General features: G+C 45.0%; 1 protein-coding gene across 2 annotated transcripts in view; it reads right to left on the reverse strand.

The window, feature by feature from the left end:
* Positions 1-17,281, reverse strand: part of CDH23 (cadherin related 23) — a 514,496-nt gene that overhangs the window by 374,118 nt on the left and 123,097 nt on the right. For both annotated transcript variants that reach the window (XM_037904844.2, XM_043551833.1), the window contains exons 4-6: positions 15,547-15,689; positions 7,355-7,402; positions 6,689-6,781 (exon numbers count right to left, since the gene is read on the reverse strand). In XM_037904844.2, coding sequence (XP_037760772.2) covers positions 6,689-6,781; positions 7,355-7,402; positions 15,547-15,689 — 284 coding nt within the window. The remainder of the gene's footprint in view (positions 1-6,688; positions 6,782-7,354; positions 7,403-15,546; positions 15,690-17,281) is intronic.

Raw genomic sequence — 17,281 nt, forward strand, 5'->3', positions numbered from 1 at the left:
AAAAAGACGACTAAGTGGGGATATGAAAGAGGTCTATAAAATCATGACTGGTGAGGAGAAAGTAAATAAGGAAGTGTTATTTGCTCCTTCTCATAACACAAGAACTAGGGGTCACCAAATGAAATTAATAGGCAGCAGGTTTAAAACAAACAAAAGAAAGTATTTTTTCACACAACGCACAGTCAACCTGTGGAACTCTCTGCTAGAGGATGTTGTGAAGGCCAAGACTATAACAGAGTTCAAAAAAGAACTAGATAAATTCATGGAGGATAGGTTCATCAAAGGCTATTAGCTAGGATGGGCAGTGATGATGTCCCTAGCCTCTGTTTGCCAGAAGCAGGGAATGGGCGACAAGGAATGGCTGCTCTGTTCATTCCATCTGGGGCACCTGACACTGGCCACTGTCAGAAGACAGGATACTGGCCTAGATGGGCCTTTGGTCTGACCCAGTATGGCCATTCTTATGTTTTTATGTTAAAGAAGAAGATGGGGAAACTGCTGCTACAGAAGAGAAAATCCCTGTTGGAAAAGTCCTCATGGAAGGTTCAGCCAGGAAGGAAACAGTCAACTGACATTTCTGTCGTCCAGTCAGGACTCTCAGTTCCCCAGTGATTATAGAGAGCCATGGCACGCTTAGCAAGGTAAGAGTGGTTCAGGACAGTGGGAAATTAAGAGCACTGATTGGCTCTACAGGAAATAGGAATATAGGCCAATGCCTTCTGCTAAGGGCTACCAGACCTACTGTGGTTTAACCATGCTCCCCACTGCACCAGTTAGCTCACCAGCTACAGATGTTATGCATGGAACCTGCAGGACCAAAGACTTAATCCTGTTGATTATGAATACATATGGAGCTAATAGCCACAAAATCTGAGTGTGCAGAACCACACTATTTTATAAAGCCAGAGGCTCCCATCATGAATGTGATAAGTAACCCAGTGAATGGGGAGGCACCTGCCCCTGAAAGTTACGTATATGCAGACTGAACTAGAGAGGCTTTGATGTACCTACAGGAAATATTCTGTGTCTAGCCTTGTACCATACCTAGACCAGACTCTAGAAATAAGTGTTGGTTATGTTCTGTCTTTGTTAGCTTGTTTTACATAGCATCATTACACCATGTCAGGCTGGCTGACCAGACTTATTTTCCTACATGTTATGTACAATGAAGAGATACATGGCTAGCTTACATTTAAAGATACACAAGAGTTTTCAGATCCAGGAACATCCACTATTCCCCACCAGACTCTGGACAATCCCAAAGCTTGGCTAGATCTCACGCATGAAACTGGGTTTCTGGCATTTACTGATGCTCCACATCTATTTCCAGACAACACAGAATAGGCAGAGGAAGATCTCAGCATTATACATTTTTTATTTAAAATCCAGATTTTGGGAAAAGTGGAAACAGAAATACAGAGAGAGGGGAAGGAAGAGATTATGAAACTTCTCTAAAGTGCGTGCACAACTGGTTGAAAGACCATACTCAAAGAGTAGTTATCAATGGTTCACTGGGATGACGCATCTAATGGGATCCCATAGGGGTCAGTCCTGGGGCAGGTGGTACTATTCAATATTTTCATTAATGACTTGAATAATGGAGTGGAGAGGATGCTTATAAAATCTGCCCATGACACCAAGTGGGAGGGGTTGCAAGCACTTTGGAGGACAAGGTTAGAATTCGAAATGATCTTGATAAATTGGATAATTGGTCTGAATTCAACAAGATGAAATTCAATAAAAACAAGTAAAAAGTACTACACTTAGGAAGGAAAACTAATGCACAACTACAAAAAGGGAATAACTGATTGGTGGTAGTAGTGCTGAAAAGGATCTGGGGGTTATACAGGATCACAAACTTGATATGAATCAATAATGTCACACAGCTGCGAAAAAGGCTCATATCATTCTGGGGTGTATTAACAAGAGTGTTGTATGTAAAATACAGACAGTAACTGTCCTGCTCTACTTAGCACTAGTGAGATCTCATCTGGAGTACTGTGTCCGACTCTAGGAGCCACAATTATTGGACAAATTGGAGAGAGTCCAGAGGAGAGCAGCAAACATGATAAAAAGTTTAGAAAACCTGATCTATGAGGAAAGGTTAAAAAACTGCACATGTTTAGTCTTGAAAAAAGACGATGGAAGGGGGACCTGATAACAGTCTTCAAATATGGTCAGAGCTGTTAAAAAACTACAATGATCAGTTGTTCTCCATGACCACTGAAGGTTGGACAAGAAGTAAGGGGCTTAATCTGCAGCAAGGAAGATTTAGGTTAGATATTAGGACAGACTTTCCAACTATAAGGGTAGCTAAGCTCTGAAATAGGCTTCATGGGGAGGTTGCGGAACCCCTGTCACTGGAGATTTTTATGAACAAGCTGGACAAGCACCTAACAGGGATAGTCTAGGTTTATTTGGTCCTGCCTCAATACAATGGGCTGGCCTTGATGACTTCTCAAGGTCCCTTCCAGCCCTATGATTCTCTGTAGTAGGGGCAAGGAGAACACAGTGAAAAAATGCATCTTAGAGAACAAACCCTGAAGGTCAGTGTGGCATGCACGTGGGTGCCTAACTAATGTACTACCAAAGCACTGCGGGGCACAGACATGGGCAAACACGTTTTAGCAAATTGGAAAACCATAAAAGTCTATTATAGCAAATCAAACAGCAGTCAGCATGACAGCCATTAGCCTGAAATGAATACATGGGAACTTAATGAAGTCTGTCAAGGCCAGCTTGGTGAATTAAGTTGCCAATTCTAGCTGGATTCCCCTTTCTTTACAGACTTGAAAGCATCCGTGCTGCCTCATTAGAGTTTGACAAGTGAATTGTAGGCCCTTTTGCCCAGATAAAATGGATAATTGCACTGGAACAGCATAGTTAGGGGTTGGGGGAGAGACCCCCCTCCTTCCACAAACACACACACCTGCTCTGCTATTACAAACAGGTGACTGTGTTGTAATTAAGACATGACAGGCACTGAAGACCACCATGCCACAGGCACCGTACCGAAGCATAAGGCAAAGAGGCGTGATTGCCGGTCCAATAATCAGAGCAACACATGGAGCTTAATGTTAAGGGGTGCATTTGCTTCCCCACTAATCCCACTCACACATTCCCTCACTCACATGCACTCACAAACTGCACTACATGGCTCATGCCCAAATAATTTACATTCTTGAAACAAATGGGCTTTCTAAGGCACTGGTATACCTATTCAGAAGCAGTACCTTTAAAGGGTGGTTTTTTTATATTCCATTTATTTATGCACATTATTTTTGAATTCTCTATTGCCATACAATGGTAGTAGGCTTAAATAGCCCTTCCCCTGCTGCTCCATCTCTTAGCTAGGACTACTGCTACCAAGATGTTCATTTATCTCAAAATAAATACAGGAATAGAACCAGGGAAAACCCTCAATATCTATGAAGTGTGCCAATAGCTAATCTAGGGGAAATCGCATTCGTATTTGTTAGCCCAGTCTTCCTCCCCAACTTCCCAGTCCCATTTGTACATTGTATCTGTTCACGTCTGGTCTTAAACTTGGATCATAAGCTCTTTAGGGCAGGGCTCGTCTCTGACTAGTAGTAACCTCACTGTTTATCAAAAGCATTATCACAGAGAGGAGTTTGCTAATACCCTCCACAGCTGTGTCCCATAGCAACTATGTGTCCACATTCCTTGGAACTACCGTTGTTTCAGTGGAACATTGGACACTTCAAAGCAATGTACCTTGCATGAAGCAAAGCCACCTTTTTGTGCCAGGGGCCTGATTTTCCAAGGTGAACAGAACTTACACCTCCCTGTGAAGTCAATGGCAGCTCTAGGTACTAAGCACCCGGTGATTGTAGCAGCACACAGCTAATCAACACACTCAACTGTCTGCTTTAAAAAGGAGAAGGCGTCATCTCTCTTGCTTGCTCTATTCTGGCCAGTAGGTGGGCATGCGACTCCTCCCCCCAGGATTCCCACATGAACAGGGATGAACTGACAGGCTTCAGAAAATGTAAAGTGATACTGTGGTGGGAAGAAGGACATGTTCTTGCTAACCCAAAGTTACTACAAAATGAAAACACCCTCAACAAAAAAGTGTAAGCTTGAAGCCAGACTGTGGCTTCCCAGGGGCACCAGAACCTGTAGTATAATAAGCTAGAAATGACTCCACCAGCAGTGTTATGGAGGAAAAGAGAAAAACAATAGCGATGACTTTTCTAGCGTACTGATAACTTTAGAAGGCCCTATTGGATCCAAAGAAGCACGCCCTCCCTTTTTCTCAGTACTTTACCACACATTAAAAAGGCACCATGGAAATATTATCTCCTGATAGAAGAACAGAAGTGCTTTCAGGACACTGGCTGGATGATGAGTATGTGGCTCATTACCTTTGATCCATGTCCTTGCTTAAAGATCATGGACAGAGATTACAAATTGGCACATGAACACACTTAATTACATTAGGCCAATTTCCAAAAAAGCATGAGCTCTGAAAACTAAGTTTCAATGTTGGTCTGTTGCGAGTAACATGATGCTAACTACAACCAAAACCAGCAAGATGGGCTGAAAGACACCTCACTACAGAGCAGGTGACTCATATCCAGAAGAGGACAGCAAAGAAAGAGTGTGACAGATTATTTTTTTTGTCTCTTCCAGCACTGCTGCCACAATGCCTTTTTCCCAACCAAGTTTAACGTTCACATCCATTCCTGAACCTTGGCCCTCCTTCCTCCCCATACTCGATGCCAGTAAGTTAAATCTCCAGCCTTCCATATATCTGAATTTATGATCTGAGTTCTCAAGATGGAGGTGACAAGGGAGAGGAGAAATGGCATGGTTGCTCCAGTTATATAAATATAGAAGCTTAATCTAGCATCAATTCCAGATGGGTACAGAAATGTAGTTTCCATTCATTTCTCCGTGACCAGGAGGGAGCCCTCTTTCTAATACACAACATAAAATATTTTAACAGGTTTTATGGGGTGACGTTGGGATGAAGAAGGAGGAGGGAACATTCTCTTCTAGTCTTACCTGTGTTCCAGGGGGAAGTACATTGCTTCTGTAGATCAGGAAATAGTTTGAAAAGAGAAGGAGAGCAATAGAAAACAAGGGTCTGTGTGTTCAAGGATTTAGGTGAAGTCACCTGAAAGCCAATTTCCTCGTTTCCCATATCCTAGAGTGGCTTTGTGGAGACAGGACATGAAGTTCTCACACGGATTGCCAGTACACTTCGCAGACCTAATAAAATACCCTCCCCTTCAGACATATCACCGTACAGAGGATCTGCAGGACGGAGATCCAGTCACTCCTCATTCATTTCAAGAGGTCTGGGCATAAAAAGGGAGCAGCGAATGGGTTATACAACTATTGCTGACTTTTTTTTTTAAGTTTACACTTAAAAAGGAAAAGAAATGCCTCTGACACACTGTCATTCTCAAAGGGGTGTTTCAGATTATTTGCTTCACATAGAAGCAGACAAAGCAAATGGGAGACAAACTCCAGGCCAATTTATCATGAACAGCCTACTGAAGGAAACTCACCCACACAGGAGAGGGACAGTGAAAGATCCAAACTCCAGCACAGCAGGGAGCCTGCAGCCAGCATATTAACCAACCATTTGTAATCCAATAATTTGTACTTCTTAATTATCAAAGACTGCTCAGTTTCACATACACTGATGAACTCCCTTATCTGCACACAGAAGCATGCTTCAGGAATAACAAGAGCCTGCCCGGGGTCAGACAGAGAGAGGGCTCCCCTAGTCTGGGAATAGCAGGGCCCAGAATCAGACAGGGAGAAGGCGCCATCAGTCATTTCTCCATTTCAAAACTGTTAATCATTTGATTAAGACTAGTACCAGCCATGGTGCAGCTTGTCGGTCTCCATCCTCTCCCTCACTAAAGACTGGCTGCTCGGCTGTACCCAACAACCCTGAAATCAACCCGAAATCTCCAGAGTGAGAAGTTCCTTGACCATGCTACTTGACTGAGTTGACACAACTTTACACAAGTTTAGCCACACATATAGGAGCTATCTTCTTCCCGGCAGTCAGCATGGCCAAGCCACCCTGGAAGGTGCACGACAGTCTTCTCCCGGGGAAAAGAATCTCATCACTACAGAGAGGTCTACAAGAAGACCAAATAGCTGAGAGGGCAGAGCCATTCAGGCAGAGCATTCCCAGAGTTTGCCACTAATCTAAAAAGGCTTGAGGGAACATTTACTTCTACACAAAATAGCCTCCATGGAGACGCCTCTTCCTTTGTCCCCAAAAGAAAGCAGAAGCAAAAAACAGATTCCTATTTTGGGCTGCTTTCAATCTTCACTCTCTCCCAAAGCTTGCTCCTGAGTTAAAGCCCCATATGGAGTGTGTGTTACATTTCTTTGAGCTCACAGCCCACTCCTCCACCTGCCTTTTCCCAACAGATATACTCTGCCTATGGAGCGTTATCACTCCGCTACTACCCATTGGAACAAATGGCCTAGACTTTCAGGGATTTCATCCTTCACTGAACCCCAACGACAGGACAGGTGGAAGAGACCAAACACCCCAGAGGGCCACTACCATCACCATAGAGCTGGATAGAGAGCTCTGCTCTTTTTACAATTAACTGAAACAAATGGGCAAGCTCTGCCCAGAAGAAGAAAAAGTGTCCAGGAAAAAGATCTCTCCAGAGGAAATCCAGGCTCCTACCTCTGCAATGCGAACACTGTAGGGCTGATTGTGAAACCTTGGAGCATTGTCATTCACATCTCCCACTTGGATATTCACTGTCCCCTTGATCACCTGTGGCCAGAAGAATAAAAACATACAGCTGGCATTAGGCTACTGGGTATATTCTTCATTTTCAAAGGATTTCAGAGAAGGGACAGATGCAGAATTGAAGATCCAGGCAGGAAGAGACTAAAATTTCAGCAGCTGTCACTCCCCTAGAGCCACTGCTACTGTACATCATTTTCTTTAGATTCCCAACAGCCAGAGGTCCAATGGGATTTACAATGCCCCCTGCTGGTAGATGCTGGGACTAAAGTACTTCTCCATTCCCCAGTAACCAGTGCAGCCACTCCACTCTTTACAGCTCCCCTTCTAAGAGATGGTAGCATTGTAGCTGCAAGATCTCCTGAGCCAGTGCTTCTCCACTACTCCCTGCAGCTCCACAGCTTTTATATAATGGTAAAAAGACTTGCATCTGCATTTCTACATCATGACCTACAGTGCTCTCCTGTTCACTCTCTAATGCCCCTTTCAGGGAGAGACTGGGATTGCAGTGGCTGTGAACTCCTCAACAGCCAGTGCTCTCCCAGTCCCACTCCATGCTTCTCCGGTCTCAGATCATGAAATGAAAAAAGTCATACTTACCCCCTGGCTGTCACTGACAGAAAATTCAACTGTGAATTCTGACTTAGTCTGAAATAAAAAGGGAAGAAAAACATATAATTACAGGTACTGTAGCATTTATCTGTGGATGGCAGGCTTTGAACTTTAGCCGAGTATTATTACATGCAAAATACTGCTGTGGCCTTGAAGAGAACAGAGAGGGGTCCCAAGCCCACTTACATACACTGTATATGAGTACAATTGCTCAGAAATATTAACCACATAGGACTCCTGTACATTATCTGCACACACGAGGCAGCTCTTCCCGTGTCAATAGGTGGCAGGTACTGAAGCAGCCAGCTTGCCAACTGGCAGCCGAGTACTCTAACCAGAGGCGGGCACTTCACGAAAGCCATACAGATCAAAGGAATCTGCTGTTTGACCTCCTTCGTTGTGCCCACCCCCTCCAGCATATGATGTGACCCTGGCAACAAAGGCTGTTTGCAATGGCAGTGAGGATGAGTAAGTGAGGGAGACACAGACCTCCTCTAGGACAGGGGTTCCCAGGCTGTAGCACATGGACCACTAGTGGTCTGCAGAGAGCTGCCTGTCCTCTTTGGTTCCAGCTGAGAGATACAGCACAGATGTGAGGGGGACAATCTAGTGCCCTGCCTCCAAACAATGGCTGGCATTGGATGCTTAAGAAGAAGGTGGGGAAGAACTTTCCTTCCAGACCACCTCTTTTCCACCAGGGACTGTCCCATTTGAGGGCCATAAAATCTTGACAAAGAAATCATGTGGGGCTGGGGAGTGTGACATAAAATATTACAACAGAACTGTCTGTTACCTGGGTACCATCTGGTTTAATTTAAACCAAGTCCCATCCAGCCATCAAACAATTCCTTTCCTTCTCTGATTCCTCCTTTTACAACTTCACTGCCCCCTAACCACTACTGCTGCGCGAGTGGAGTTACACGTGTTCTGGAAGCATTGCATAGGAACGATCTGAAAGTAAGTTTGGAATGATTCTATGTGCTACAGACTTGGTTGATTTATTCTTAGTTAGGAAGCTCAGGGACAGCCAGCAGGCTCTGGTTCCCCAAACTGCAACTTAACCTCTCTTATGCCAGGATAGTTGTTTACCTTGGAGGGGGTTTCAGGGATGGTTTACCAAAGCATACATTCCCCTACATGAAGGCTCAGGTAATGCAATCTCAGAAGGCCTCAGGGCAATGCCTGTAGCCAGTCTGAGCAGCCCAGATACCAAGGACACAGGAGAGAGATCCATTTTCCTTGCTGCAAGACTCTCGCATATTAGCTTTTTCATCACCACTTCACCCACCCTCTCCACCCACAAGTGCAACCACAGGAAAAAAAAGTTGGGGAATGGGGACCAAGTCCAGATTTCATTGAACATAAAAAAAGATAAGCCAGGGAAGAGACAGGACAGACAGACAGGGCTTCCCCCAGCCTACTTTCTGTCCCCACAGCTCACTTCAATCACATCCCTTTTTAGACTGGGTTATTCAGTCCATCATTTTGCATCTAATTCTTTCTATTCAGTAAATCTTTTAAAGCTTACTTTGTCTCCCTTTCATTTGTTCTTTTCCCTTTCACTGTTCATTCCCTTTCTACTGCTATGTATTGTACGAGTTTGCCCTCTGTCTTTTTGCCCCTCCATCTCATTTTCCTACATTGTGCAAGAATTGATATATTTCCTCTGCACCCCTCCACTTTGCTTTTCTTATGTGATTTTCTCTTCTTCCCACCTAGTAATCTCTCTTCCCTTCTCCCTCTAATACTCTTTTCCTTTCTCACACTTCCTCGTTCTGTATACTCTTCCCACCTTCATCTTCTTACACACTCTTGCCCCACCTGCTTACGTACTCCTGCTTACCCCACCAGAAACACTCTCACACACTTTTTCCCTGCCTACAGAAATCAAACACACTCCTGCCTGCGCCCCCCAAAATCTCTCTCTCTCTCTCTCTCTCTCACATACACACACACACTAGATTTGCCCTCACAATCAAGCCAATACATAAACACTTGTTGACACCCCCCCCAGGATCAGTTCATATATGCAGACTCCTCTCCCCCCAAATCCAGTCACACAGTCATACAGGCTCTCCCCAACCACAACCCACGTGGGATTTGTTACAAGGCTAATTCAAAAAATTCACAAACACTCCAACTCCTTGACACAAGTAGCCTCCCCTCCTCCCAGTCTCCACCTGCATTTTACATTCCTCTGCAAGCCCTCAGTTTCCCTCCTTGCACACGGATTTCCCTTGTCTCTTCAAAACCTTCATGCACCCCACATCTCCCTGAACTTTCTAGACTCTCCCCTGCACCTTCTCAGTCCCCTCCTGCTTCTCACATTCCCCCATCTCCTCATAACTCCTGGTCAACCCCTCACTCACAGAATGTCAGACATCTTCCTGAGGGCACCTTGACTTCTGTTCCATTGAAGACAATGGCAGAGTATAGTCATCTTGACTAAGGGCAGCCTTGCTTTCCCTGCAGTTTTGCATATAGATTCATAGATATTAAGGTCAGAAGGGACCATTGTGATCATCTAGTCTGACCTCCTGCACAATGCAGGCCACAGAATCTCACCCACCGACTCCTGCAATAAACCTCTCACCTATGTCTGAGCTATTGAAGTCCTCAAATGATGGTTTAAAGACTTCAAGGTGCAGAGAATCCTCCAGAAAGTGACCCGTGCCCCATGCTACAGAGGAAGGCGAAAAACCTCCAGGGCCTCTTCCAATCTGCCCTGAAGGAAAATTCCTTCCCGACCCCAAATATGGCGATCAGCTGAACCCTGAGCATGTGGGCAAGATTCACTAGCCAGATACCCAGGAAAGAATTCTCGGTAGTAACTCAGATCCCACCCCATCTAACATCCCATCACAGGCCATTGGGCCTATTTACCATATGGAATAGTGGCCACCTTGACTAAAGACTGTTTGGTTTCAGGCCTATTGAAAGTAATGGAAGATGGTGACTACTTTGAATACGGGAAGATTTGGGAGTTTGATGCCAACAGTTGTGAGGTCATGGTATCTGAGCAGCTCACCAGCATGAGTGGATTTTAGCCTCACATGCCTCTTGAGGTAGGGAAGTACTTTCTCTGTTTTATAGATAGGGAAATGAGGCACAGGGAAGATTAAGTCCTTCGCCCCAGGTCAAACAGGAAATCTGTGGCAGAGCGGGAAGAGATCCAAAATCCCCAGAGTTCCACCAGTGACTTCATCATATGAAACCATCCTCCCTCTCATCAAAAACAGGGGAGATGCAGCAGCCAAGGAACCAGCAAAGCTCAACTTTCAAAGATGGGCACATAAATTGGGCACCTAAATAAGACATCTATCCCTTTCATTTAGACACTCAAATAGGCATTGCCTGGGGGTATGTAAAATGGTCATTTATGTATGAGATCATGCCAATTTTAGTATCCAAGTGCCTGATCTTGAAAGAAGAAGCCATGTACACACAGCAGAAGTCAATATGAGTAGTGATACCCTGATCTTTAAATAAGATCCTAAATGCAGGTTCAGATTTTCTTTAGAAGTGAAAATTGAACTTGAAGTATAGGCTTAAAAGGGGACAGGCTGAGCAAATAATCTTCCCTGAGCCTCTGAGTGCTGTGCTCTCTGGCAGTCAGTGTTAATTTAATTTTTTGTTAACATTACAGTAGATCACGATTGTGAAATCCAGGGTAGGTAATGAGGCAGAACTAACCAGTGACTTCTGCTCCAGACCTTGCCTTGCTGAGGATTCTATAGTCCAGCTTCTGACCATAGTTTGGCCCCGACACTGCTATCTGCCTGCTGTCTGCAACTTGGTCCCTGACCCTGACTTCCTGGTATCCTGACCTGACTCGATCCCAACCCCTCTACTATTCTCCTGCCTGCAACTTGGTAACTGACACTTAGGCCACTCACTGCCTTGTCCTAAAAGTTTGCTCAGATCAGCTTTGCCCACTCCCAACCCCATCCAGCCCCTCCACAGATGACAGAAGTGAAACCCTGGACAACAGGGGCTAACCAGAAGGGAGCAGCTCTAAACCAGAACCTCGGGCTCCCCAAGTATCAAAACTACCTGGATGTGTTTGGAAAGAAAAATGTGGATTTGTTATTTCCTCACAGGGACTATGACTGTCCAATAGACCTATAACCCAGGGGAAAGGTGCCCTATGGATAGATATACACCGTGTCTAAACCAGAGCTAGAGACACCATGTGCGTATAACCAGGAAAGTCTCTTCAGGGGCTTTATTCAGAGACCCACCACTCCAGCGGGGACACCAGTCCTCTTTGTGCAAAAAAAAGGATAGGTCACCATACCTCTGTGTAGACTGTCATCCACTGACACAGGTGACTATTTGAAACCGGTACTCCCTGCCCCTCATCCCAGAATTGTTGGACCACCTGAAGACTACCAGGATCGTCACTAAACTAGATATTTGAGGGATATATAATCTACTGTGAATAAGACCTAGGGATGAATGGAAAACTGTTTTTCATATCCAATATGGGCACTTTGAATACTTAGGAATGCCGTTTGGATTAACCAATACCCCGCCCTGCAACATTTCAACATTTCCTAAGTGACGTGATCAGGGACATCCTGGACCAGTGTGTGATCATCTACCTTGATGGTGTTTTCTGAGAACCCTGAGCAACACGGACATCATGTCTGTTCTGTCCTTGAGAGACTATGGAAGCATCGTTTGTAAGCCAAACTACAGAAGTCCACCTTCGACCAGACCACCATTGAATTTCTATGCAACATCATCTCCTCGTACGGCATTCAAATGGACCTGAAGAAGGTGAAAGCCATCCACAACCAGACAGCAGAGGTGGACCCTCCAAGGATTTCAGTGCTTTCTGAGCTTTATGAATTTTTCTAGGCAATTCATCGCCAACTTCTCTGAACAAATAGCCCCACTGACTTCCCTCCTTCGTACAGCCATTCAATTCATGTGGCTGCCTGAAGTCCAGCTTGCTTTTGGATCACCTTCACCATGGCCCTGATTCTGGCACACCCTGACCCAATGTGCCCTTTTACAGTGGAAGCAGACGCATCCAATTTAGGTCTTGGGGCAGCACTCTCACAGCTATTTGGACCACAGTCAGTTCTGTACTCTTGTGCATTCTACTCTCAAAAACTCACCCCCACAGAGATGGACTATGAAATACTGGACTAGGAGCTGCTTGTAATCAAACCCGTATTTGAAGAATGGAGTCATCACTTTGAGGGAACTCAGCACCCAGTACAGGTTTTTACAGAGCACAAGTACCTTGAGTACCTTCATAAGGCCCATGCTTTGAACCAGAGGCAGTTAAAATGAGCCTTGATGTTCTCTCAGTTCAAGTTTACAACTACCTACTGCCTGGGAAACTGAAATGGGAAAACTAACACTATTAGGAAAGGAGGAATACTACTTGGAAACTGACATTAGTGCAATGATCCTCCCACTTTATGTTGAGGATCTACCGAAGAAAGTGCTGGTGCTGGCATTGCAGGTTTTTCAGGTGTTTTCTGTAAGTCACCTGAGTCTCACAGCCATAGAGGAGAGTGGGATTACCACCGGTTTATAAATTAAAAGTCTAGTATGTGTTCTGATGTTGTGATTGTTGAACACCCAGCAAGACAGTCTGCCAAAGGCTAGGCTGGCATAGTGAATTCTGTGCTGAATCTCGACGTCTATGTCTGCCCTCTGTGAGAGATGGCTGCCCAGATAGGCAAAGTATTCTACATTTTCCAGTTCTTCTTTGTCAATGTTGATCTTCCTTGCTGGATCTGATGATTGACCGGGGACCAGCTGGTGGAGAACTTTTGTTTTGCTTATGGCTAGGCTGTTGTAAGCTTCAGAGAAGCAATTAAGGGCTGTTTGAAGATCCTCCTTTGAATGTGCAACTACAGCACAATCATTTGTGTACTGGAGTTCAGTTATTGTTGCCGATATTACTTTCGTTCTGGAATGGAGACGAGAAAGGTTGAAGAGGTTGCCATCAATTGCTGTATGCCCAACTTACCAAAGGAGAAAGGAAAAGGGGAGGCCAAAAGAAACACTTTAAAGACACCCTCAAAATAAACATCAAGAGATGTGGCATCAACACAACGCACTGGAAGACAGCAGACCAGGATAGGGATAACTGGTGAAGACTTGTCAGAGAGGCAACGTCCACTTTTGAGGAAAATCGTCTTCCCCTGGTTGCAGAAAAATGCCAGAAAAGAAAGGAAAGACAACTGTCGTGCAGCAATCATGGCCCAACCCTGTTTTCCAACACCATCTGCAATGTCTGCCAATGAGCCTGTGGCTCAAGAACTGGACGCCTCAGTCACCAAAGGACCCATGAAAAATAAAACCTGTGAAAGAGATCATCCTCGACCTTGAGGGATCGCTGACGCTGACTACTTGGAAAACAAGGAACCTCCATTTCAACCTCCCTACCTCCTCAAATAGAGTAATTTTGTCAAAGTCACAATTCAGCAAGACGTACTCTCCCTCATCCGGTCTACTCAAAAGAAGACCCTGCTTGCCCAAGGAACACAGTCTATGCCATTAGGGGCTAAGATGCATTGTTCCATGCGGGACAGGAGAACATACTTCAACAAGTACATATATGTCCCCAGGGACATCCCCAACTGAAGGTGCTACGGCCTTTCCCTTTTGCTTCATTGGCAGGTCACTTTGCCTACCTTAAGATTTCCCTCATGGTTGCCTCTTTTTAATGATGGCCCCACATGCAGGCCAAAGTCCAAGCTTATAATACACTCCTGTGCACATACCAAGATGCCCTGGACCAAGCCCCTCAGCACCTGGAAACTCCTGCCATATGCAGAGTTTTCATATAACACTGACCATGCCTCTACAGGTCGGAGCTCCTTCTTGGCTAATTAGAGGTTCCACCCCCTTTTTCACCAGACACTACCAGCAGCCTCCCTGAATCCAGCTGCCACCAATGGGTCCAACAGATCCACGTCATTCAGGAGGAGCTCAGGAACCATCTAGAAGAGGCACAGAAGGCTTGCAAGAGGCATGCAGACCATCAGCGACAAGAAGCTACAACATTTGCATTAGGCCAGAAGGTGTGGCACACCACCAAACATCTCCACACCAGTTGACCTTTCTGGAAATTGGTCTACCAGTTCCTGGAATCTTTCCTGATATGCCAGCAGATTAACTCAGTTACCTTTAAACTATAGCTTCCCCAGTCTCTCAAAATACACCCAATTTTTTATGTTTCCTTTTTGAAGCCCTTCCTTAATCAAACCACACACTGCCTCCACCAGCTGAAATCCAGAGTAATAAAGAGTACAAAGTGCATGCTGTCCTCGATTTCCAATGGATGCATGGCCACCTGCACTACCTGGTCGCTATGGCCCCAAGGAGCACACTTGGGAGCCTGCTTCCTATGTCCATGCCCTTGACCTGCTGGAGAAATTCCACAGGATTCAACCAGACAAGCCTGGACCAGCACCACCCCAAAGGGGGACTTGAAGCGGTAGATGTAAGAACCTGCGGGACTAAAACCTGGGACCATGTAGATTCTGAGCCACTGACACGTCTGCATTACCACTGAAAGCGTAGGCTGGGTTTCTGCTGGAGAACCCTGTGAAGTTAGGCACTGCAGAAAGTACCAGAACGCAGGGCCTGAGTGGTGGCTCCCCACTGCCCACTGATTGGCTCATGCTGGTATATAAACCACAGCCCAGTCCACACACACATTTGCAGAATTGGATATCAATATAGCTCCTTACATTAACATGAAGTCTGGATCAAGGGTTCAGAGTACCAGAAGGGGATGTGTGCCCACCTTGCTATGGAAAGGCTCATTTAGGGCTGGACAAAAATTGTGCACTGAAACTTTTTCCAACAGAAAATTGGATTTTCAATTCAATGAATTTTCATCACACACAGCACTGGCTTTCTGTGGAAAATTTCAATTGATCATTTAAAAAAAAAATGAATGCCTAAACTTTAAAAGTTACCACACAGGGAGAGCTCACTCTTCACAGGTACGGCTTTGAGAAGGCTCCTGATCACCCCATACAAGAGGCAGACAGAAAAATGAGCAATAATTTCCATTCTGATATTTGGTCAAGGTCCTTTCCATTTGCCCCTTCCCTCCGGTTACCAGGTGCCTTCGAAAGGGAATATTTCTGACAAAAAACACATCAAGGTGTAGCAGCTTGTCTTCTAGCAGCAAATGACATTACCTCTCTGTCCAAGGGCTGCCTGAGCCATACAACTCCAGTCACGCTTTCCACTGCAAAGAACCTGCTGGCCTCCTCCCCGACCACACCAAACACAAGATGGTCATTGTCTAGGTCCCGGGCAAGCAACTGGGTCACTGACGAGCCTAGAACAACATAAGCAAGAAAAAAAGGATGAGTGGATGAGAGGAAGAAAAGGAGGAAATGTCAGACTCATGGAACTAATCCGCTTCTTATTGCCAAATGGCATTATTCGTCTTTAGAAAGTCTGTGTCATGGCCCCATCTCTGCTCACTTTAAAAATTTACCCTCAAAAGATATTTAAGTATGTTGCAATTTTTCAAACAAACAATCCATGCTCTAAGTAGCAGGGGTGGAATTGAGGATGGCTTTACTGCTCTCTTCAGCAAAGCTACTACTGCCATGCTGAGTGTACATTTCCTAAAGCTGCACCCCTTGTAGGGAAGGAATTGTTGCATATGGGAAAGTCGAATTAGTTCAGTAAAAGTGGCAGCATCCAACTGTGCCAATCACTAGAAACAGAGATAATCCATGCATCTTTTTTGGTAAAAATCTGCCAACAACATCCATCCTCAGAGCTGTCAGGCACTTTACTTTCATGTTGTTTAAGTTGTTGCTACTGAGTTTTAGTGCTTATGGAAGTGATAGGAATAATAATAATATCTAGACTCTGACAACTGAACAGCTACTATGCATGCTTCCTTCACACAGTTCTACCAGTGCATCCACTCTCATTTCAATCCTAGAGCCCCATTTCACCCATCTGCCAATGTCTCTCTCGGTCTTCACTGGCAACATGCTCTCACGGCATTTCTGGGCCTTGAGCAGAGACTGCCAATAACACTAAATTGTACTTGTGCTACAACTAAATTGTAGTTGCAGAGTGCTTTTTGTGGACAGACACCCACTAGGGATTATGGGGATACCAGACTAACTTTCACTATGCTTGAGACAGAATTAGTACTCAAGAAACTGAATGTGGAGCCCAGGAGGTTAGGCAGCAAAGGTGTTTTTAAACCACTTTTGTGCCACTCAGATTCTGGGCTGGCTGAGCACATAGAGTGGTCCCCACAAAAAACTACAGCAGCCTTGGGGGCTATTCTAATTTACAGTAGCCTTACATAGGCTGCCTCACAGCTCAGACCAGCCCAGCATCTCTAACATTCAACGGTAGGGAGACAATTCCTCCCACACCCGACACACCTCCTCCTTCCATCCCTCCCTCCCTCCCTGCCATGGGCTGCAAGGAAAGCAGCACAAGAACAGATAACATGTTAACAATTCCACACTAAGAGCACCACCACAAAACAAGGGGTGCACACACAACCACTTCTCAGGTGCTTCGCTAGTCACTGAGGCATGAGCATAAAGCGCGTTGTTTTTATACAGGAGGCTAGAGAGGGATAAATGCAAACATCTGTTGGAATGATCAGAATGTGAGCAGATCTTCCTTGAGAATTTAGACCCCAGGTACCTCAGTAGTGTGAAGGGAGGTAGGACAGAGCCATCATCAGTTGTCACCAAACCTGTAATTTTTATTACTTTTATCCATTTTCCAGCAATTATCCACTTACAGAAGCCATCCTTTTCAGCATCTTGAATAGCTTAGCATAGTATTCAGAGCCTCCGCTCACACCTCTCTTTGTGCATGTAATTGCAAGTGACCTTTCCTGAGTACATTAATTGAAGGTGGACGTTTAGTATTATATTTAAGATT

The sequence above is a fragment of the Chelonia mydas genome, chromosome 7 (genome assembly GCF_015237465.2).
Source record: "Chelonia mydas isolate rCheMyd1 chromosome 7, rCheMyd1.pri.v2, whole genome shotgun sequence".
NCBI lineage: Eukaryota > Metazoa > Chordata > Testudines > Cheloniidae > Chelonia > Chelonia mydas.